Source organism: Mobula birostris, chromosome 6, assembly GCF_030028105.1.
Source record: "Mobula birostris isolate sMobBir1 chromosome 6, sMobBir1.hap1, whole genome shotgun sequence".
Lineage (NCBI taxonomy): Eukaryota > Metazoa > Chordata > Chondrichthyes > Myliobatiformes > Myliobatidae > Mobula > Mobula birostris.
The window spans coordinates 91,686,177-91,711,704 of NC_092375.1; the positions used below are offsets into that span (position 1 = coordinate 91,686,177).

The window sequence follows — 25,528 nt, forward strand, 5'->3', positions numbered from 1 at the left end:
TTCTGGGGTCCGAGCCAGAGGCAAGACCCAGGTACTGGGTCCTTGTCCAGTCTCTGGCTCGGAGTCCAAGCCCGGGCTCCTAGCCCTCTTGTCCAGTCCTGTTCTGGGCTCCCGGTTTTCGTGTCCATGTCTTTGCCCTCACCCTGTATCCTAGTCCTGCCCCTAGTACTTCAGTGTCTGTGTCTTGCACTTGGGTCCGTTCCCACCGATACAGCTTGGCACCAGTGTCATCACAGAGCACGGTGTGGTTAAGTGCCTTGCTCAAGCACACAACATGCTGCCTCGGCTGGGGCTCGAACTCACAACCTTCAGATCGCTAGTTGAATGCCTTAACCACTTGGCCACGTGCTATAACTCTAATAGTAAATTGGAAGAAATGGAAATAAATTGCTGTTTCACTTGGGAAAGGTGTTGGTATCTATCACTTGTCAAAATTTTGTTTGTTTCAATGAGATCTTCCTCTAAAGTTCAATCAAGATATTCAGCTACTTGACGTACACAGCCTTCTGCTTAAGAGGATTTCACATGTTGACCTGCATGATTGAAGACATTGAAGTCCTAAAAGACTTACCCCAGTGGATTCTGGTTAATTAGGTCATTGGTTAATTCATTATTTGGGACAACTCTTAAAGAACAAAAACTAATCAAGAAAATAGCCAGTATTCAGTTTGTTTATTTGGGACACTATGCAGCTTAATTGGGGCAATAGATTGTTGCCGAACAACAGCGCTCTTGTGTGGCTGTTAGGCACAATACTGTGCTTCAAGTGAACAGTTTTTAAACAGCAGTATTTGTGTGTGTTTGTGTTCAAGAAGCTATGGTTTTTGTCACTGATAATTGGTGAGAAATAAGCAGTAAGACAATTCAGAATTGTTTTGCTCACTGCAGTTTCAAGCATTCAGGCTTGGAGGTGCCAGAAATGGCCGAGAATAAAAATGAAACATTTCATTACTTCAATAAATTAGAAATAGAGAATGTAACAATGAAAATGAAGATTTAGAGCTTGCAATTGTTGACAGCATTGTATGAAGGCAGTCCATTTTCTGCACCAGGTGATTTTGTTCATTTTCAGTAAAAAGAACATGATGTGGATGAATTCTTCCATCAATTACCATTAGGAATTAATAGACAATAGACAATAGGTGCAGGAGTAGGCCATTTGGCCCTTCGAGCCAGCACCGTCATTCACTGTGATCATGGCTGATCATCCACAATCAGTATCCATTTCCTGCCTTATCCCCATAACTCTTGATTCCGCTATCCTTAAGAGCTCTATCCATCTCTTTCTTGAAAGCATCGAGAGACTTGGCCTCCACAGCCTTCTCGGCAGAACATTCCATATATTCACCACTCTCTGGGTGAAAAAGTTTTTCCTCAACTCCATTCTAAATGGCCTACCTCTTATTCTTAAACTGTGGCCTCTGGTTCTGGACTCACCCATCAGCAGGAACATGCTTCCTGCCAGCAGCGTGTCCAATCCCTTAATAATCTTATATGTTTCAATAAGATCCCCTCTCAGCCTTCTAAATTCCAGAGTATACATGCCCAGTCGCTCCAATCTTTCGACATATGACAGTCCCGCCATCCCGGGAATTAACCTTGTGAACCTACGCTGCATTCTCTCAATAGCAAGAATGTCCTTCCTCAAATTTGGAGACCAAAACTGCACACAGTACTCCAGTTGTGGTCTCACCAGGGCCCTGTACAGCTGCAGAAGGACCTCTTTGCTCTTATACTCAATTCCCCTTGTTATGAAGGCCAGCATGCCATTAGCTTTCTTCACTGCCTGCTGTACTTGCATGCTTGCTTTCAGTGACTGATGTACAAGAACACCTAGATCTCATTGTACTTCCCCTTTTCCTAACTTGACTCCATTTAGATAATAATCTGCCTTCCTGTTCTTACCACCAAAGTGGATAACCTCACATTTGTCCACATTAAACTGCATCTGCCCACTCACCCAGCTTGTCCAAGTTACCCTGCATTCTCATAACATCCTCCTCACATTTCACACTGCCACCCAGCTTTGTGTCATCAGCAAATTTGCTAATGTTACTTTTAATTCCCTCATCTAAATCATTAATATATATTGTAAACAGCTGCGGTCCCAGCACTGAAACCTGCGGTACCCCACTGGTCACCGCCTGCCATTCCAAAAGGGACCCATTAATCGCTACTCTTTGTTTTCTGTCAGCCAGCCAATTTTCAATCCATGTCAGTACTCTGCCCCCAATACCATGTGCCCTAATTTTGCCCACTAATCTCCTATGTGGGACTTTATCAAAGGCTTTCTGAAAGTCCAGGTACACTACATCCACTGGCTCTCCCTTGTCCATTTTCATAGTTACATCCTCAAAAAATTCCAGAAGATCAGTCAAGCACGATTTTCCCTTTGTAAATCCATGCTGACTCAGACCAATCCTGTTACTGCTATCCAGGTGTGTCGTAATTTCATCTTTTATAATTGACTCCTGCATCGTTCCCACCACCGACGTCAGGCTAACCGGTCTATAATTCCCTGTTTTCTCTCTTCCTCCCTTCTTGAAGAGAGGAACAACATTAGCCACCCTCCAATCCACAGGAACTGATCCTGAATCTATAGAACATTGGAAAATGATTACCAATGTGTCCACGATTTCTAAAGCCACCTCCTTAAGTACCCTGGGATGCAGGCCATAAGGTCTCGGGGACTTATCAGCCTTCAGACCCAACAGTCTATCCAACCCCATTTCCTGCCTAATATAAATTTCCTTCAGTTCATCCATTACCCTAGGTCCTTTGGCCACTATTATATCTGGAAGATTGTTTGTGTCTTCTCTAGCGAAGACAGATCCAAAGTACCTGTTCAACTCATCTGCCATTTCCTTGTTCCCCATAATAAATTCACCCGTTTCTGTCTTCAAGGGCCCAATTTTTTTTTTTCCTTTTCACATACCTAAAGAAGCTTTTACTATCCTCCTTTATATTCTTGGCTAGTTTACCTTCATACCTCATTTTTTCTCTGCGTATTGCCTTTTTAATTACCTTCTGTTGCTCCTTAAAAGTTTCCCAATCCTCCAGCTTCCCACTCGTCTTTGCTATGTTATACTTCTTCTTTTTTATTTTTATACTGTCCATTACTTCCCTTGTCAGCCACGGCCTCCCCTTACTCCCCTTAGGATCTTTCTTCCTCTTTGGAATGAACTGATCCTGTACCTTCCACAATATTCCCAGAAACCTTGCTGTTGCTGTTCCACTGTCATCCCTGCTAGGGTACTGTTCCATTGAACTTTGGCCAGCTCCTCCCTCATAGCACCATAGTTCCCTTTGTTCAACTGTAATACTGACACTTCTGAGTTTCCCTTCTCCCTCTCAAATTGTAGATTAAAACTTATCATATTATGGTCACTACCTCCTAATGGCTCCTTTACCTCAAGGTCCCTGATCAAATCTGGTTCATTGCACAACACTAAATCTAGAATTGCGTTCTCTCTGGTAGGCTCCAGTACAAGCTGTTCTAAGAATCCATCTCGGGGGGACTCCACAAACTCCCTTTCTTAGGGTCCGGTACCAACCTGATTCCTCCGGTCTACCTGCATGTTGAAATCCCCCATAACAACTGTAGCATTACCTTTGCGACATACCAATTTTAACTCTTGATTCAACTTACGCCCTACATCCAGACTACTGTTTGGGGGCCTGTAGATAACTCCCATTAGGGTCTTTCTACCCTTAGAATTTCTCAGTTCTATCCGTACTGACTCTACGTCTCCTGATTCTATGTCCCCCCTCGCAAGGGACTGAATATCATTCCTCACCAACAGAGCCACACCACCTCCTCTGCCCATCAGCCTGTCCTTTCGATAGGACGTATACCCTTGAATATTCATTTCCCAGGCCCTGTCCACTTGAAGCCATGTCTCTGTTATTCCCACAACATCATACTTACCAATTTCCAACTGAGCCTCAAGCTCATCCACTTTATTTCTTATACTCCGTGCATTCATATACAATACTTTTAATTCATTACTCCCCTCACCTCCCATATCAATTCCTATTTCACTTGGCCATACTGTATGGTCCCTTCTTGAGCTTTCTGCTCTGTTGATTCTGCTGTCACTCTTAACTTTTCTTATTCTCACTTTCCCTTTATCTCCATCCTTATATTTCCAGTTTGTCCCCTCCCCCCCACTACTTAGTTTAAACACACCCGTGTTGCAGAGACAAACCTGCCTGCCAGAATGCTGGTGCCCCGCTTATTAAGGTGCAACCCGTCCTTTTTGTACAATTCATCCTTACCCTGAAACATACCCCAGTGGCCCAAGAATGTAAATCCTTGCTTCCTGCACCAGTTCCTCAGCCACACATTCAGATCCATTATCTCCCTGTTCTTGCCCACTCCAGCATGAGGAACTGGAAGCAAACTAGAGATAACCACCCTGGAAGTCCTGCTTTTCAGCCTTCTTCTGAGTTCTCTGAAGTCATGCTGTAAAATACACGATTTTATAGTATTGTAGTTCTATTGGTAGTGTTCTAAATTTCTAGTTTATACTTTTCAAAACTATTTTAATGAAACTTCAGTTAGTTGGAGCAGCCACTTAATTGGGCCAAAAATATACTGATCTGATAATTAACCAGAAACCACTGTATTAGCATTCTCAACTGCTTGTTGCAGTTTATCAGTTTTAGAGCAGTATAATTAATTTCAGCAACAGAGACAAGATCAGGTTAAAGTAGAATTCCCAAAATGAGCTATCTTAATTATTCAAGAAAAAGAATGAAGAAGGTTTAATGCTACAATACAGCAAAGCAACATATTTTCTTTAAGGATTCATTGGGAAATAAAATTCCACTGCAGCTATGCAATGCAAAGTTAGTCATTTTGAAAATTTCCCTAAGTGTGGTCTTTGGGTTTTGTCCTCTGTACATTCATTTACAAAGCACTCAATTTTATTCAGTGTAGTTATCAGTTCTAATGAGACAGCCGTCTTGGTTGAAAGTCATTTCCTCTGTACAAAATTGATTGCATTGAGACGGTGGGAATTAGTGCCTCTTTCGCTGTCTGGTCACCAGACTCAGTGTCTTTGATTTCTTCCACGCTCTCAGTTGTAGCAACCTCAGCACCTTGCTCAGAGTTAGTAATCCCTGTGGCTTCTAATGAACTAATCTTATGGCTGCCTTAGCAACATAGGGAAAAGGACTAATCATTTCTTGCAACCTGGACTTAAATGTATGACAGTGTTTGAAGCAAGTTATCCGCAATACCAAAACCAGGTCAGGACTAACTCCTTAGTAAATTCATTTGCTTTCTTCAATAACGTCAGAGAGTTCTGGTAAGTTAACAGCTCTGAGATGCTTCCAACAATTTAACAAAACCACTTCAACATCAGGGAAAGCTGAAGCGTGCACCTTTTCCTACCACTGGCAAAGTTCTGATGGTCAACGCTGGCTTGGGCTTTGTATTTCAGGTAGGTAGAGAGCTTTGCAGGGGAGCCCTTAAAATTCTATGCTACAATTTTCTTCAATTTTTCAGGATGCTCCTTGATGTATTTGATGATACATCGAGGTCACCTCAGACCTTGTGGGAGGTTAGTGCAGAAATTGCAGTGGTCCTGGCAGAGGTATTTAAAATGTCCTTAGCAATGGGTGAGCTACTGGAGGGTAGCTAAATTTGTTCCATTATTCGAGAAAGGCTCTAGGAATAAGCCGGGAAATTATATGCCAGTGGGCCTAACCTCAGTGATGAGTAAATTATTGAAAGGTATTCTACATCCAAATAAGTATGTATATACACATGTATTTGGATAGACAGAGCCCGATTAGAGCTAGTTAACATGGTTTTGTGCATGTTCCTGTGCAGTGTCTAACCAATCTTATAGAGCTTTTCAAGGAGGCTACTAAGAAGGTTGAAGGAAAGGCAGTACATGGACTTTAGCAAGGCCTTTGCCAAGGATCTGCATGGAAAGCTGGTCAAGAAGGTTCAGTTACTTGGCATTCAGGAAAAGGTAGTACACGAAAATCGACACTGGCTTTACGGGAGAAGCCAGAGAGTTGTAACAGATGGTTGCCGCTCTGACCGGAGACCAATGAATAGTGGTGTGTCGCGAGGTGATTGGTCCATTATTGTTTGTCAGCTATATCAAAGATCCGGATGATAATGTGGTAAAATGGATCATCAAATCTGAGGATGATAGCAAAATTAGAGGTACAGTAGACTGCGAGGAAGGCTATGAAAGTTTGCAGCGGGATCTGGACCAACTGGAAAAATGGATTGAAGGTGGCAGATAAAATTTAATTCAGGCAAGTGTGAGGTGTTGCACTTTGGGAGGACAAACCAGGGTAAGATTTACATGGCAAGTGGTCGGGCACTGAGAAGTGTAGTGGAACAGAAAGATCTAGAAATACAGATCCGTAATTCCTTGAAAATGGTATCATGGGTAGATAGGGTTGTAAAGAGAGCTTTTGGCACATTGGCCTTCATAAATCAAAGCATTGGGTAGGGGAGTTGGGATGTTACACTGAAGTTGTATGAGACTTTGGTGAGGCCAAATTTGCAGTATTGTGTGCAGTTCTGATCACCTACCTACAGGAACGATATAGTGTCCATTCTATTTATTATAAATTGTTATGATTACACATTGTACATTTAGACGGAGATGTGATGAAAAGATTTTTATTCCTCATGTAAGTGAAGGATGTAAGAAATAAAGTCAATTCAATTCAAACTAAGATCGAAAGAGTACAGATAATATTTACAAAGATGGTGTTGGAACTTGACGAACTGAGTTACAGGGAAAGTTGGATAGGGTAGGTCTTCAATCCCTGAGGTGTAGGAGAATTAGGGGAGATTTGACAAAAGTACACAAATTATGAGGATCAATTCTAGGGTTAATGCAGGTAGGCTTTTTCCACTGAGGTTGATTGAGACCAGAACTAGAGGTCATAGATTAAGGGTAAAAGGTGAAATATTTAAGGGGAACCTGAGCAGAAACTTCTTCACTCAGAGGAATATGTGAGTGTGGGATGAGCTGTCATTGGAAGTGGTGGGTGTGGGTTCAATTTCAACATTTAAGAGAAATTTGGATAAGTACATGGATGGGAGTGGTATGGAGGAATATGTTCAGGTGCAGATCAATAGGACTAGGCAGAATAAAAGTTCAGCAATGACTAGATGGGCTGAATGGCCTATTTCTGTGCTGTAGTGCTCTATGATTCTATATTCTTGTACTTTTCCTCAATGATGAGGGCTTGTACCTCTGCCTTCCACCTTTATCTATTACCCCTGTAAATGCAGTATAAATACTTTAAACCACTTTTTATAACGCTGTTTAAATAATAATACATACTAGTATTCCTGCACAACTTATTCCATATCTGTATCTTAACCTCTAACTTTATTTTCATATTATTCTGAATTCTTTGTAATGGTTGAATGTCATTGTTTTTGTTGTATGTCACACCAACAGACGACAGCAAATTGCTAATACAGTGCATGCACAGTAAATGCACATGGTGAATAAAGTTGATTCTTGATATTAGACCCACGAACCCGCACACCCACTAATATAATCGGTGTTCTACGGATTACCGACAACTGCATGGAGCATAAAGGAATGCTGCTCTTGGCATTTGATGTTGATCACAAAATCGCATAAACTCGTCAGCGCATGGCATGGGGACAACAATTCACATTAAATGAAAGCAATTAAAATTGCAGATTGTTTTCTTTTTATTTTCGGATTAAATCCTAACAATTAACATTAAGCTGCTAAGCGTAAATAAAAGCGACGGGCATGTTCTTGTTATTTAAGTTAGGAGAAACGACTCTGACAGCATTAAGTACTAACAAAAATAAAACTAATGTTCCAGAAGTTGCTGCCAACTGCAATCTAGGAAGATATGAGTGAATACAGTCCTGAACCAAGTGAACACTACTTTCTCTGTAACTGCAACACCCTATTTGGTATTCTGTTTCATTTTCACTACCTTTGATTTATCTGAATGGCACGCAAAACAAAGTTCTTGATTTTGTATCAGTATGTTCAAAGTTGAAAGTAAATTTATTATCAAAGTAGATATATTGCACCATATATAACTCCGAGATTCGTTTCATTGCAGGCATACTGAGTAACTCCAGCAGCCATAATAGAATCAGTGGAAAACCACACCTAACAGGGCGGACAACAAGTGTGCAAAAGACCGCAACACGTGCAAATTAAAAAATAATAATAAATAAGTAAACAATAAATATCGAGAACGTGAGATGAAGAGTCCTTGAAAGTGAGTCCATAGGTTGTGGGAACAGTTCAGCCATCACTGAACTGTACTCGCAACGTGAGATGGCTTTCCAGACCTCTTGTAACTTCCTGGTCTCCCGACTTGAAAGACTCTGATTGGGCCCTCAGCGGAGTGCGGTCATCAAAGGCTGCTGCTTAGGGAAGACTCTGAATGACTTTGTGGGGACGCTCTCGTGTGTGGTGTAAGATTTAAAATAAACCAAAGGGGCAACTACTTCATACAGACGGTCATCAAAGTTGCTGGTGAACGCAGCAGGCCAGGCAGCATCTGTAGGAAGAGGTGCAGTCGACGTTTCAGGCCGAGACCCTTCGTCAGGACCTGGCCTGCTGCGTTCACCAGCAACTTTGATGTGCGTTGCTTGAATTTCCAGCATCTGCAGAATTCCTGTTGTTTGTCATACAGACGGTGGTGGGTATCTGGAACGAGCTGCCACAAAAAGTGATTGAAGCAAGCATAAACAACAGGAATTCTGCAGATGCTGGAAATTCAAGCAACACACATCAAAGTTGCTGGTGAACGCAGCAGGCCAGGCAGAATCTGTTGGAAGAGGTGCAGTCGACATTTCGGGCTGAGACCCTTCATCAGGACTAACTGAAGGAAGAGTGAGTAAGGGATTTGAAAGTTGGAGGGGGAGCGGGAGATCCAAAATGATAGGAGAAGACAGGAGGGGGAGGGATGGAGCCAAGAGCTGGACGGGTGATTGGCAAAGGGGATACGAGAGGATCATGGGACAGGAGGTCTGGGAAGAAAGACGGTGGGGGGGGACCCAGAGGATGGGCAAGAGGTATATTCAGAGGGACAGAGGGAGAAAAAGGAGAGTGAGAGAAAGAATGTGTGTATAAAAATAAGTAACAGATGGGGTACGAGGGGGAGGTGGGGCCTTAGCGGAAGTTAGAGAAGTCGATGTTCATGCCATCAGGTTGGAGGCTACCCAGACGGAATATAAGGTGTTGTTCCTCCAACCTGAGTGTGGCTTCATCTTTACAGTAGAGGAGGCCGTGGATAGACATGTCAGAATGGGAATGGGATGTGGAATTAAAATGTGTGGCCACTGGGAGATCCTGCTTTCTCTGGCGGACAGAGCGTAGGTGTTCAGCAAAGCGGTCTCCCAGTCTGCGTCGGGTCTCGCCAATATATAAAAGGCCACATCGGGAGCACCGGACGCAGTATATCACCCCAGCCGACTCACAGGTGAAGTGTTGATTCCTTTTTCTCCCTCTGTCCCTCTGACTATACCCCTCGCCCATCCTCTGGGTCCCCCCCCCCCACTTTCCTTCTCCCTGGGCCTCCTGTCCCATGATCCTCTCATATCTCTTTTGCCAATCACCTGTCCAGCTCTTGGCTCCATCCCTCCCCCTCCTGTCTTCTCCTATCATTTTGGATCTCCCCCTCCCCTCCCACTTTCAAATCTCTTACTAGCTCTTCTTTCAGTTAGTCCTGACGAAGGGTCTCGGCCTGAAACATCGACTGCACCTCTTCCTAGAGATGCTATCTGGCCTGCTGCGTTCAACAGCAACTTTGATGCAAGCATAATATCATTTAAAAAGAAAATTAATTAAGTACGTGGATGGGGTGGGCTGTTATCGAAATGTGGACCGAATGCAGGGAAATAGGACGAGTTGGTGCGCCTGTTTCTACGCTGCTCTACTCTGTATGCCAACAGTACTTTGAACCACATCGCACCAATTCAAGACACTGTCCTTGATCTAACCCTACCTACTCTATCTCATTCTGCAATCCGCTGTGATATCCCCTCCCTTTCACCACCCCTTGACCGCCCTGAGCTGGCGGCTTCTGGTAACACCAGACCAGCCCTCAGAGAGTGACCCAAGGCTCCTCAACAACCACAGTCAGCACCCTCTGTGCCTGTTGTACACTGGCTCTCCGTTTCGGCCGGAATTCATTCTGCGACGCACCAGTCCGTCCGTCTTCGCGCGTCACCTAAACCAGCCCTCCCCGGTAACAGGACGGGGAGCACACCGGGTTTCCCCTCCCTCCTCGGTCGACCCGGGCTAGCATGCAGCTGTTACACGGAGGCGCCGGGGGCGCAGCCCTGTGGCGACTCAGGAACATAGTGCTGCGGCCGCTAAGTGGGGCCTGGCGCTCGGCGTCGCCGCGGGTGAGACGGGTGACGACGGCAGCAGGTGAGGCTGGTGACCGGTGGGAGGCCGCGACCCCAAGCTCCCGCAACCCCACACTGGGTGGAGTAATTCTACCCCTACATCGCCCTGCACACAAAACCACGTACACATGCACCTATACCAACATCAAAATACCCTCGTAATAAATCCCTATTCTGATATCATCATTCAACCCCCATATAATCGTTATCCCAAATAATCCCACATACTCCATTAAAATTCCAACCCCAAATAATCACCACACAGCCATAGAACCTCACACTCATATAATGAGTATACCAAATAATCAATGTATTCCCGACCAGATAATCAGTACATCCTCCATAAATTTTTACCCGCGTCATCTCAACTCTGTCTTCTACATACACATACTATCTTCTTACATACCTACTCGGATCAACTCATTCCTCATCCCTGACCTGTACATAATACCTACCTATAATTCCCTAAACCACAGTCCCTACTCTCACCACCAATACTTTTTATTCCGTATCCGCCAACTTCAACCTTCCTAAGTAATTCCCACCCCATCCTATCTTGATAACACATCCAGAGAGCAAGGATGGTCTCTTCCATTTTGTCATTATCCAGAAAGAGGCCAACGTGTAAGCTCCATAGTGACTCATGGGCATTATCTTCAAGGCATATGTATAGTGAAACAGGTCATTCAGCACTGAGTCTATCCAGCCCTCAACTATCCATTTATGCTATTCCTAGAGAATCCCATTTTGAATTAGAACATGGAATAGTACAGCACAGGAACAGGTGTTTTTGCCCACAATGTTGTGCCAAACCAAATAAATTAGTAATCAAATGGCTAACTAAACTAATCTACTCTGCCCCTACAATGTCAATATCCTTCCATTTTCCTCACATTCATGTGTCTATATAAATGTACAGTTTCAAAAGACTCTAATGTATCTGCCTCCACCACCACCACAGGCAGCACACACCAGGCACCCACCACACTCTGTGTAAAAAAAAAACGTGCCTCTCACATGTCCTTTGAAATTACCCCTTCTCACCTTAAATGCTTGTCCTCTGGTTTTAGACTTTCCAACCTTAGGAAAAAGGATACTCTTGGTCTACTTTAACTATGCCTCTCATAATCTTATAAACCTCGTATCAGATCTTTCCTCAGTCTCCGCCACTGCAGAGAAAACAGCCCAAGCTTGTCCACCCTCTCATTATAGCACACACCCTCTCATCTTCTGCACCCTCTCCAAAGGCTTGACATCCTTCCTATAATGGGATGACCAGAAATGTATGCAATACTCCAGCTGTGGCTTAACTAGAGTTTTATAAGGCAGCAACATAACTTCCTGACTTTGCAGATGGAGTTTAACATGGCCAAATGTGAAGGGTTGCAGCTTTGAAGGTCAATTGCAAAGAAGACAGTGCACTTACCAGTATTGTTGAACAGAGGGATATTGGGGTGTCTGAAAGTGGCTACACAGGCTGATCGGGTGGTTAAGAAGGCACATAGTATGCTTGCCTTTATTATCGGGGCATTGAGTTCAAAAGTCAGAAGGTAATGTTACTGCTTCATATTTCAGTGACAGATTATTTGAGAATGTACAAATCACTGTACCTTTTTAAAAAATTTGTAGGAGACTCGGTAAGCATTGGTGATGTTCACTTTAAGTTGAAACAACCGAAACATCCTGAACTAGTCCCTTTGAAACACAGTAAGTATTTTTACTTTTGTACTTAAGCCTTTTCCTGGGATGATGAATTACCTTATTAGGATTCTAAAAGTCTGGTAGATTGTAAAAATAGTTTTTAGTCAAAGACGATAATTATGAAGACACTCTTCCTTCTTGGAACAGGAAACTGTTTTCTTAAAGTCATTGATGTTAATATTGGACATCAAATGGAAGGTTTGTTTTTCAAGACCATTCTTTCAGGCCATTAAAACAATGATGAGGAGCACCCTCCCTGAACTTTGGCAGCCTGTGTTATGTGGCAAGTGTTCCAGGGCTCTCCTGGAGGGAGCTTCAGAGCTGTGATCCAGCAATGACAATCAGGATTGTTTGGGTCTTGGAGAAGACTCAGGGAATGATGGTGGTCCCAGTATCCTCTTTGATGGTGGTTAGGAATCTGAGCATCCATTTCTCATTTTGATAAGGTGATGGTGAGGTGGATGAATGTGGTCCCTCTAACAAGGCTCATTAAACTCAGCACCAGGACAAATCACCACTATGATCCTCCACTTCCATATACTTCTTCCACCACCAGTGCTCTATAGTTGAAATTTGTACTGTGTGAAAAATGAGGCAGTTACTTGCCTAATGTACTTCGATAGCACCTTCAGTAAGTACAAGGACATCAGATGTATGGGAGTTTGTTTTCCAAACTACAAGCCATCCTTCTTTGGAAATCTTGGAATGTCCTACCCAACATTACTAAGGAATACCATCACTGGAACAACTGCAGATGTTTAGGAACATGACTCAGGACCAACTTCTCAAGGCCATGGGTAAAAATTGCTGACTTTGCCAGTACTCCCACCACCCTCAAATATATCAATTAAGTCCAACAGCCCACAGTTTCAAAGTATTTTGTGTTCATTTTTTAAAAAACGCGATCAACAGGAATTCTGCAGATGCTGGAAATTCAAGCAACACACATCAAAGTTGCTGGTGAAGGCAGCAGGCCAGGCAGCATCTGTAGGAAGAGGTACAGTCAACGTTTCAGGCCGAGACCCTTCGTAGGTCAGATTTACTGCTGGAAGCTCTTCAAACTTTATTTCATTTTCAAAGTATTGGTTTACATTTTCTTTTCTTATGGGTCCCTGCACATGGAGGTGTTCAGGGGAATGAGTGGGTTGATTGTCTGGTCAAAAAGCTGTTAAAAGTTCAACCGTGGATATAGACCTTCTGCTTAGCAAATCAGTAGCTAAGGGGTTGGTGGGGCTAAGAGTTAGGGGATTATGGCAAGACCTGTGGGATAATGAGCATAAGGGGAGACACCTTTACAGAATACACAAACTGTTGGGTTGATGGGAGAAGTGGGTAAAACAAGAAGGGAAGGAATTATATCAATTCAACTTAGAATTGGAAATACTATGCTTAATTATTCCTTATATCTTGTTGCAAAATATCGCTCTGGGGTGTGTAGGTTTTGTCATTGTTATTCTTTTACAATGTGAAGCATACAAGGTTGAAAGAAAGCCAATGCGGGCTGCACTGCTATCTTCGGGGGTTGATGGTTTTCATTTAAAAACTTTTACGTTATGGAAGTGACTTTAATTTAACTCACAATAATGTCTTTCATTATTTACAATTTATCAGGCCTTGTGGGGGTAATTTAGTTTTCATTTGATAAAGAACTACTTTATCTCCCAACTCCCTACACCATACCCCAGTCCAGTTGACAGCGGCAATGCACCTTAAGATGAACTGCCAACCGCCATTGAAAGTCAGAAGAAGAAGAATTACGTATCATATTTCTTTCTTTGGACCTTGAGTGTCCTAATTTGTCAAGTTGATTCTCTCACCAATTCCTTTGATTCCATCTCAGATTTTCCTCTGTGCTGCCACTCTGAATGGATGCTGCATGTGCTATGTGTGGCAAACCTAGAATACTGTTCCATTGTCCTGATACTGATTGGCTAAGCTCTAAGTAAGATCTAAAATTAACTTGGATATGCATTAATTTGTGCTAATTTACCTATCAGTGCAACATTTGTAATCTCAGCCAACAGCATTTCAAAGACATAAACAGGTTACAGATGGTTCTTGGAATCCTTGAGTGATCTGGGAGTTTTTTTACTTAAAAACAACAGTTCTCTAAGAGGAAGATGATTGGAAGCAATTTCTGTGGCCTAGTGCCAGATAGGTCCCAGAAACTAGAGAGTTTCAGCTGTAATAGAATAGGTAGGGAAGGACCAGTTGGCATAGTATATTTAGATTTTGGGAAGGCACTCGATGAGGTTTCATGCAATAGGTTCATCATTAAAGTTAGAACAGGTGGAATGGTGTGTTATTCACTGACATTGATTGAAAATTGGTTATTGGAGAGAAAGCAAATAGTAAGGAAAGATTAACCAGACGGATTATTGCTTGGATTCCAGACTTTCGCAATCTACAACATCAATTTGGATGAGGTGACTAAATGCCATATTTCCAAGTTTACTGATGATACTAAATTAGGTGGGATTGTGTGTATGGAGGAATATGTAAAGAGGCTTCAGTGGACAAACTGAAAGACTAAGGAAGATCATGGCAGATGGAATGCAATGTGCGGAAAATGTGAAGTGATCTGAAAGACAGTGTGTTTATTAAATGGTAAGGGATTGGTTGGTGTTAATATTCAAAGAGACCTTGGACATAAATGATTGCAGACTAACGTTCTGTAGCAGCAATGATTAAGAAGATAAATGGCATGCTATTAGATCCATCATGAAGTGATTTGAATACCGCATGAGGTCCTTTTGCCAGTATATAGGGTCTGTTAAGACGGCACCTGGTGTATTCAGTACAGTTTTGGTCTCCTTGTCTTGAGGAAGAATGTACTTGCTGTAGTGGGAGTACCTTAGGATTCCAAGACTGGTAGGTTTGTCATAAGAGGAGAGATTGATTGGAATGAGACTCTTTTTCTGAAAATGTAAAGAACAGCTGGAATCATGCAGTAAGTTAAGCAGCATCTGTGAAAAGAGAAACAGTGGGTGGAGGGTCATTGATTTGACAATGGGTCTTTAATTCTCACAGGGGATTTGATCTGAAACATTAACCCTGTTTCTCTTTCCAGATATGCTGCCTGACTTACTGAGTGTCTCTAATGTTTTCTATTTCACTATTCCAGCCGTGGCTTTTTTTGTTGATTTTCGTTTACTGTATTCTCTAATGTTTAGATTAGAAGAATGACAGTAGATCACATTAAAGCATACAAAATTTTTATAGGGCTTGATAGGCTTGATGCAAATGGAGTGTTTGCTTTTGTTGATGAGCATAAGACCAGGAATCATGCTTTAAAATATGAGCTAGGCTCTTTAGGACTGAGATGAGGAGAAATTTCTTTACAAACAGGAGCACCGTGGAGAATTATTTGTTCAAAATAGAGAGTCGTAGATTTCTGAATGTTAAGGGCTGATTGGTTAGTTAATTGCCTACTATAGTTGCTGTTAGGTTTAGGTGTGTATCAAGAGAATCAGAAGGTGTAATGGACATGGAAGAGAGAATTGGTCACAAGGAAAACAAATGGGATTGGTAGGATTCCCCTGAAAGCCAACATTGACTCAGCTGACAGAGTAGCCACAGTTTATGTTGTAATGAAATATGAAAATGTCCAAGGAGTGGAACAGAGGAACTTTTGAGTATAGGAATGCAAACAATTAAAAATGGAAGGACAAGTTCATGTAGCTGTTTAAGATGGGATTTCAAAAGCAGAAAACTTAATTTCAGATGGTCAGAAATATGTTAAAGCCACGTAGAATGTGCAACAGAGGTAAATAGTGAAAGGCTTTAGTCACAGTAGTAGATAGATACTTTTAATTTGAATGTGGCTTAAGAGGGATCATGCTGGAGTTAAAGAAAAGTTAAAGCACAATTTGATGTTAATCCAAACAATGTATCTTGCCCAGTCCATCACCAGAATATCAGAGGGAATGACTGGTGGAAACTTTTCTCTATAGAAGGTTATCAGGACATGAGCTGCTACTTCAAACTCCTGACCTGGGACTCAACACCTCCCTTTGCAACTGGATCCATTACTTCTGGACCAATAGATCATAATCAGTAATGATAGGTAGCAACAATTCGGCCATGATTATTCTGAACACTGGTGCCCCACAAGACCGTAAGAGCATAAGACAAAGGAGCAGAATTCGGCCATTCAGCCCATTGAGTCTGCTCTGCCAATTATTATCCCTCTCAACCAAATTATCATGCCTTCTCCCCATAACATTTGATGCCCTGACTAATCAAGAACCTATCAACCTCTACTTTAAATATACCCAATGATTTGACCTCCACAGCCATTTGTGTCAATGAATTCCACAGATTCTCCACCCTTTGGCTAAAGGAATTTCTCCTTATCTTTTTTTCTAAAGGGACATTCTTCTGTTCTGAAGCTGAGCCCTCTGGTTTCAGACTCATTCACAGAAAGAAACATCCTTTCCACATCAACTCTATCTGTTTTTCAATATTCAACAGGTTTCCATCAGATTCCGCCCTCGTTCTTCCAAACTCCAGGGAGTATAACCCAGAGCCATCTCATGCTCCTATGTTAACCTTTTCTTTCTCAGGATATTTCTCTTGAACCTTTCCTGGACCCTCTCCAATGCTAGCACATCTTTTGTTTGATAAGGGGCCCAGAACTGCTCACAATATTCCAAGTGCTGTCTGGCCAGTACCTGATAAAGCCTCAGAATTACATCCTTGCTCGAATATTCTAGACCTTTCATTTGTTTTCCTTACCACTGATTCAACCTGCAGATTAACTTTAAGAGAATCCTGCACATGGACTTCCAAGTCCCTTTGCACCTCTGATTTCTGAATTTTCCCTCCACTTAGAAAATAATCTTCATCTTTATTCCTTCTACCAAAGTGCATAATCATACACTATATTCTATCTGCCACTTCTTTGCCCATTCTCCCAATCTTTTTTAACCCTTCTGCAAACTCTCTTCATCCTCAGCACTATCTGCCTCTCCATCTATTTTCATATCTTTTGTAGACTGGGCCCCAAAGCCATCAATTGCATCATCTAAATTGTTGATATATAATGTGAAAAGAAGTGGTCCCAGTACTGAACCCTGCAGAACACCACTTGTCACCGGCAGACAACCAGTTTGGGCCCCTTTGCCTCCTGCCAGTCAGTCAGTCTTCTGTCCATGCCAGTATTTTCCAGTAATTCTATGGTCTCTTATCTTGTTAGCTGTCTCATGTGTGGAACTTTATCAAAAACTTTTTGAAAATACAAGTAAACAACATCCACTGTTATTTCTTTGTCCCCATTATTTCCTCAAAGAATTCCAATGGGATTTTTTTAGGAAAGATTTCTCCTTAAGGAAATCATGTTGACTTTGGCCTACTTTATCATGTGCCTCCAAGTACCCTGAAACCTCATCTTTGATAATGGACTCCAACATCTTCCCAATCACTGAACTCACTACCAAGCAGCTGATTATTGACTTCAAGAGGAGGAAACTGGAAGTCCATGAGCCAGTCCTCTTTGGAGGTCTGAGATGGAGAGGGTCAGCAACTTTAACTTCCGAGGTGTTATCATTTCAGAGGACCTGTTCTGGGCCCAGCACACAAGTGTAATTATGAGGAAAGCATGGCAGCACCTATACATCCTTAGGAGTTTGTGAAGATATGTCAAGACATCTAAAACTTGACAAACTGCTAAGGTGTGGTGGAGAGTATATTGACTGGCTGCAACAGCCTGGTATGGAAACACCAATGTCCTTGAATGGAAAATCCTGCAAAAAGTAGTGGATACAGCCCAGTCCATCATGGTACAGCCCTCCCCACCATTGAGCACATCTACAGAGAGTGCTGTCACAGGGAAGCAGCATCCGTCATGAGGGATCCCTGTCACTGGGGTTATACTTTGTTCTCATTGCTGCCATGAGGAAGAAGGTAGAGGAGCCTCAGGACTCACACCACCAGGTTCAGGAAGATTTATTACTCCTCAATCATCAGGCTCCTGAACCAGGGGGGGATAACGTCACTCAACTTCACTTGCCCCATCACTGAGTTGTTCCCACAACCTATGGACTCACTTTCAAAGACTCTTCAATTCACTGAAAATTTATTGCAATCAATATTGAGAAATGTTCTCAATATTTATTGCTTATTTTTTCCTTTCTTTTTGAATTTGCACAGTTTGTTATTTTTTTGCACACCGGTTGTCCACCCTTTTGGGTGCAGTGTTTCATTAATTCTCTTATGGTTTTTGGGTTTTTGAGTATACCTGGAAGAATATGAAACTCGGGGTTATATACGGCCACACACACACACACACACACACACACACACACACACACACACACACAGACAGACACACACAAACACACGTATATATAGACACACACACACACACTTTTATAATAAAATTATTCTGAACTCTAAACTGGGCTATAATTTCCTGTCTTTTGTCCTCTTCCTTCTTAAAGAGTGGAGGAACATTTTAAATTTTCCAGTCCTCATGAACCATTTCAGAATCTAGTGATTCTTGAAGGTTCATTACTGATGCCTCCACAATATCTTCAGCTACTTTTTTCAGGACCCTGGAGCGTAGTCCATCTTTCCTAGGTGATTTATCTACCTTCAGACCTTTCAACTTCCCAAGCACCCTTCTTCTTTGTAGCAGCACCTACTCATTTCTGCCCTTTGACATTCTTGAATTTCTGACATACTGCCAGTGTCTTCCACAGTGAAGACTGATGCAAAATACTTATTAAGTTCATATGACTTTCCTTTGCCCCCCCATTACTACCCTCCAGCGTCATTTTCCAGCAGTCCGATATTCGCTCTGATGTCACTTTTACTCTTTATATATCTGAAAAACTCTGGGTATTAGGAGGAGAAAATGGCCGGTGAATGATATCTGTAACCTGTCAAGTAGGGTGCTGTGCACAATCCTGATTTGATGGAGACAGATGTGAGAGAACGGAGGAACATCTGGAGAAACTTCTGAAATGCCTTTTTCACTGCCGCTGTTACTGTGTGATCCAGAATCTCTGGAGGGGAAGGCCCCGAGTCCTCGGCTTTGCTTGTTGCTCGGCAGCCGGGACAGGGTCGAAGTGCTCGGCAGAGATGGTGCTCGGTGCTCAGTGTCGAAGGGCTGGTTGGAGGCTCTAAGTTTTTGGACAGACTCAGAGTCAGCTGTGGTTGGGTGCTTCCAATGCATTGACAGTTGTCGGTGCCTGGAGGTTTATGGCAAAGAGGGTTTCTCCCTTCTGCCGCCTGCTATTGGGGACTATTGGGAGTCGATCGGAACTTTGAGACTTTTTTTTACTGTTCCCATGGTCTGTTCTTTATCAAATTATGGTATTGCTTTGCACTGCTGTAACTATATGTTGTAATTATGTGGTCTTGTCAGTGTTAGTTTTTGGTTTGCCTTGTTTTTTTTGTGATATCGCTCTGGAGGAACATTATATCATTTCTTAATGCATGCATGCATTTCTAAATGACAATAAATGACTGAGTGTCCTCAATCTAATCTAATCCTCTTTTATGTTGTTGGCTAGCTTACCTTCATATTTCATCTTTTCTCTCCTTTTGTCTTTTTTAGTTGCCTTCTCTTTGTTTTTAAAGGCTTTCTGTGCCACTGATTTCCCAGTGGTTTTTGCTATAATGTATGTCCTCTTTTGACTTCCCTTGTCTTGACACAGCTATCTCATCCTCCCGTTAGAAAACTTATTCAACTTTGGGATGTATTTATTCTATACCTTCTGAATTACACCCCAGAATCTCCAGCTATTGCTGTTCTGCCATCATACCTGATAGTGTCTCTTACCAATCAACTTTGGCCCACTCCTCTTGTGCTTCTGTAATTCCCTTTATTCCACTGTAAAGCCCAATTTATACTTCTGTGTCAAATGTACGCCGTAGGTACGGTGTAGCCGCGTACCCTACACTGTACTCTACGTTGTAGCCTAACGCGCACCTCTCCCAAAATGTAACTACGCGTCGCGGCGATGCAGACTGCAACAACTGTGATTGGTTCACTTGGTAGCATCACATTTCCTCCTACGCATTTCCAGTTGCTGCTTCTTCTCCGCCACTTCAGAATTGAGAGAGAAGAAACTCCTGTTCAACATTGATTAGCTCCAACTCCAACATGATGCGCTCAGTTTCAATCGTCATTGTTTGAAGTACAGGAAGAAACTCAACACAGTGGCATAGAAACCCCACCGCCAACTAGTGTTTTGGCGGTGAATTGCCGAGCGACGCAGACACACCAACGCACAAGTATAAATGCTCACAACGGCTTAGGCCACTTGCGTAGGCTACAGCGTAAGCTACGGTGTAGCCCCTACGCACAAGTATAAATCAGCCTTAACACTGATACTTCTGACATTATCTTCTCTTCTCAAACTGCAGAGTGAATTCTATAACATTATGATCATTGTTTCCTCAGTGTTCCTTTACCTTAAACTCTCTAATCAAATCTGATTCATTACAGAACACCCAATTCAGAATAGCTTTTCCTCAAGTGGGCTCAACCACAAGCTGATCTAAAAAACCATGTTGTAGGCATTCTACAAATTCCCTCTCTTGGGATCCAGCACCAACTTTATTTTCCCAAAATACCTGGATATTGAAATCCCCCATAACTATTGTAACATTGCCCCCTGCACCACTTCCTCAGCCCTCATTTGTCTGTACAATCATCCTGTTCTGCTCTGACTAGCATATGGTACTGGGAGTAATCAAGAAATTACGACCTTGGAGGTCCAGTTCTTCAGCCTTTTCCCTAAATCTCTGTACTCATTGTGCATGATCTTCTCCCCCTTTTATTTGTGTCGTTGGTGCCAGTGTGCAGCACCACAGAATATTCTGTAGCCACATTGAGACATCCTGAACTCTTACACTGAGGATACATCATCCTTATGTTTTGTTTTTGTGGCCACAGAATCTCTTGTCCATCTTCCTAACTATCGGGTCTCCTATCACTATCACTTTTCCTGACTTTATCCTTCCTTGCCTAGCCTCAGAGCCATCTGCCACTGGGTACTGCTTCTGTGCCTTGATCCGTCATTCCCCCTCCCCTCAGCAATATCCAAAGGGATATTCTTATTGCTGAAGGGACTGGCCATAGATGAACCCTGCACTGACTGCTTACTCCCTTTACTTCTCCAGGAGAAGGATTGGCAACACTTCCCCTTACCCTATCAGCGCATGTGTATCACAAGGCTGTGTGCTTTGCCCCCTGCTCCACTGGCTTTATACTTCTGACTGTGAGGCAGGCTGAGCACAGCTCCAATGCAATGTTTAAGTTTGCTGACAACACCACTGTTGTTGGCTGAATCAAAGGTGGTGACGAATCAGCATATGGGAGAGAGATTGAAATGCTGGCAGAGTGGTGCCACAACAACAACAACAACCTCTCACTCAATGTCAACAAGACCAGGGAGCTGATTATTGACTTCAGGAAGAGGAAACCACAGGTCCATGAGCCAATCCTCATCGGGGGTCAGAGTTAGAGAGGGTTAGCAATCTTTAAGTAGCTTGATGTTATCATTTCAGAGAATCTGTCCTGAAACGTAAGTGCCATTACGAAGAAAGCACGACAGTGCCTGAACTTCCTTAGAAGTTTGCGAAGCTATCTAAAACATTGATAATCTTCTATTGATATGTGGTGGAATTGTATCACGGCCTTGTATGGAAACACCAATGCTCTTGAACAGAAAATCCTATAAAAAGTAATGGATATGGATCAGTATATCACAGGTAAAGCTTTTCCCACCATTGAGCACATCTACATAGAGAGCTGTCGCAGGAAAGCAGCATCCATCATTAAGGACCCCCACCGTCCAGGCCATGTTTTTTCCTTGCTGCTGCCATCAGGAAGGATGTATAATAGTCTCAGGTCCCATACCACCAGGTTCAGGAACCTTCAGCCATCAGGCTCTTGAATCAGAGGGGATAACTTTAATCAGCTGCAGCCGCTCTATCAATGAACAGCCTATGGAGTTACTTTGAAGAACTCTTCATCTCATATTCTCAATATTTATTGCTTATTTACTGTACTTATTATTCTTTTCCCCTTTCGTATTTATACCATTTGTTGTCTTTTGCATATTGGTTGTTTGTCCTGTTGGGTGCAGTCTTTCATTGTCTATTGTGTTTCTTGGATTTACTGTGTATGCCAGCAAGAAAACAAATCTCAGAGTTGTACATGGTGACAGATATGTACTTTGATAATAAATTTATATTGAACTTTGAATCTGGTGGTTATCTGAAGCCTGCACGCTGGGTGTGACAGCCTCGGTTTTCTGCCTCACAGATGGTTCTGAGTACACCCAGTTCCAGCTCCAGCTCCAGTTCCTTGACCTTGTAGTCATCAGAGAATCTGCTAGGTACCCTGAAATACAAAATCTGACAGGAAGTGCATTCCACTGCTTGAACTACCATCCTACCTAAACTTGTTACATCTTCACTTCGCAAGCTTAAGTTCTAGCCAAAGCCTGGCTACTCAAATACTCATTCACTCCAAAAATGGCCACTCTGCTTACTCCTCACTTCTTTTTATTGGCCTTAGCTAAGTTACTAATTACCCAAGCAATTTCCCACTCCACGTACAAGTCCCGACAGGCTGCTTTTTAAAACTCGCATATAAAGTCCACAAGGAACTTTCTCCAATTCACTTTGCGATCTACCACTCCTCAGACAAGTTCCAACAGGCCTTGATCATTTTTTTAAACTTGGCACATAAAGTTTATCAGGAACTATCTCCAACTCACTCCACAATCTCGTGTTCTCCAGCAAGACTGTGTCATTGGCCACTACTCTGCTCCCTATACACTCATGACCGGCTAGATTTGTCTCTAATTCTATCTACAAGTTTGCATATGATAGCACTAAAGAGGGTGAATCTCAAATAATGATGAGTTGGAATACAAGGAGAAGAAGAGCAACTGACATGGTGTCATGGCAGAAATCTTTCCCTCATTGTCAGCAAAGCTGGTCATTGACTTCATGAATGGGGACGCTGTTGAAATCAATGGTGCTGAGGTTGAGAGCTTCAAGTTCCTAGAAATGAACATCACAGATAACTTGTCGTGGTCCAACCATATAGATGCCAGAGTCAAGAAAGCTCACTAGTGCCTCTTCTAGCTCAGGGGTGGGCTAAAGAAATTTAGCATGTCCCCTTTGAATCTGACCAACTTTTTATTAACGCGGCATAGAGAGCATCCTCACCAGATGCATCACGGCTTAGTATGGTGACTGCTGTGCTGTGATTGCAAGAAACCGATGAGAGTTGTGGACACAGCTAAGTACATTACAGAAACTAACCGCACCTCCATGGACTCAGTTTACACTTCTTGCTGCCTCAGTGCAAGCAATCAGTGTAACCAAGGACAAAAGATATTTTGCAGATGCTAGAAGTATAGAAGAACACACAACAAACGCTGGAGGAATTCAGCATGGTTGAAGGGACTCAGCCCAAAATGTTGACTGTTTATTCCCCTCCAAAGATGCTGTCTGATCTGCTGAGTTCCTCCAGCATTTTGTGCATGTAACATAATCTAGAACTCCACCGGCCCCCGTTGGAGAGTAGATACAAAAGCCTGAAAACACGGATGACCAGGCTCAAGGACAGTTTCTCTCTCAGTATTATAAGACTATTGAATGGTCCCCTAGTATGATGAGGTGGATGTTTGACTTCACAGTCTCCCTTGTTATGGCCTTCCACCCTATTTTCTTTCTGCACTGCACTTTCTCTAGAATTGTAATGCTTTAATTTCATATTGTTTTTCCTTGTACTAACTCATTAGACTTTTGTAATAGATTGATATGTATGGATGGCATGCAAAACAAGATTTTCACTGTACTTTGGTACATGTGACAATAATAGTAATAAATATAATCCTACTTAAACACGTTTTCAAACAAATTATGAGCAGCATTAAGGCTGCTATAGGATCCACTGGCTAATGGAATGGTTCAGGCTGTCATCATTTTGTTTTACATTAGTTAACAAAGCTGTGCTACTGATTATGTTTTTGAAATAACATAGAGTGAGTGATTGTGTTTTGATTATATTAGATTCGATAATATGATGTAGTTCCTTAATGTTGGTCTGTAAAATTGCCCAAATGATTGTTAACATCTTTCAAATTTGTCAATTAGACAAGTTAATTTTGGAATTGTCAACTTCGTGATATATTTAGTTTACTTTATTAATACTAACTAAAGTAGATTAGTTGATTATCTTGGCATAGATTATTGCTGCATACAGTTTGATTATTTTGGTAAAGTAATATTTTGGTAATGTGATGTTATGCTGCTTAAATGTGATTTGCTGTGAGTGTGTGTTGTATTCTTCAACTGCCCATAAAATGAGCTAAGTCCCCACAGATGTTTGCATTTCATTTGCAATGATGCCTGCAGTTTTCTACTGAAGAAGTACTGTTAATACATTGGTGCTTGAAGGAAACACAAACTAAAATTGATGCCAACTTCTTAACATTTTCATTTGTAATCAAAGTGGCTTTCCTTTGTTATTAACTTAGGTTTTTGTGGCTCCACAGTCTTCAGGTTTGATTTAATGTGTGCTTTATGTTTGTCTATCTTAGTGATTCTGCAGTTTTGTTGAGCAAGTGGACATTGAAACCATTAAATGTACAGGCCAAAGGTCAAATGATAGGATGTAAGTAACTTCAGTGTTAACTTACACAAAAGGAGTTGAAGATCCATTTTAACTGTTCGTATTTCTACTACATACTGAAGCTAGTAACTCTGGTCCAGGTATAGATTCATTACATCAGCCCAGGAGGCATTCTTCATAAATAGAACTGAATTACAGGTATTAGTCCTCCAATTTTAGGCAGAGGGGATGTTTATGCAATGACTGTGTTTTAAAGAAGGGGACTTGCAGCATTGATCTATTTCTCGTCTGCATCTACTTGCACAGTACTGTAGCAGTTTTGTGTATTGCACTGTACTGCTGCTGCAACAAAAACATATTTCATGGCACATGTGAGTGATGATAACCCTGAGTCTGATATGGGTCTGTATTGTGGACTGAGAATAGCACGGGGCTGGGAGAGGGAAGTCATGGCTAAGAAGAGGGGAGGGTGTGGGAAGCACCAGAGAGATATTCTGAAACGATCAATAAACCAATTGTTTGGAATCAAATTACCTTGCCTGGTGTCTCAAGGTTGGGTGTCTCTGCACCTACACCACCCCCAGCCCCGGCACTCCTTCTTTGCCACTTGTCCCACACCCCTCCCATAGCACTCCACCCTTACCATTTCCAACATCCTCTGCTCCTGCCAGATTTACAAAATTGCTTCTGCTCCACATTGACAAATAGAGTACCATGCAAAAATCTTTGCTATGTATGTGCCTAAAACCTTTGAATGGTTGTGTACTTATGAGAAATAAGTAATGATTGTGAGCAACAGCAATTTGTATTTATATAGAAGAGCA

The 25,528-nt window shown here is 42.2% G+C and overlaps 1 protein-coding gene across 4 annotated transcripts in view; it reads left to right on the top strand.

The window, feature by feature from the left end:
- Window positions 1-10,118: 10,118 nt before the first annotated feature.
- vwa8 (von Willebrand factor A domain containing 8) overlaps window positions 10,119-25,528 on the top strand; it is a 481,708-nt gene continuing 466,298 nt past the window's right edge. The window contains exons 1-2 of one of the 4 annotated variants that reach the window (XM_072260839.1): window positions 10,119-10,421; window positions 12,029-12,106. In XM_072260839.1, coding sequence (XP_072116940.1) covers window positions 10,295-10,421; window positions 12,029-12,106 — 205 coding nt within the window. In that variant the 5' untranslated portion in view covers window positions 10,119-10,294. The remainder of the gene's footprint in view (window positions 10,422-12,028; window positions 12,107-25,528) is intronic. The other 3 variants (XM_072260838.1, XM_072260837.1, XM_072260836.1) reach the window with 3 other exon arrangements.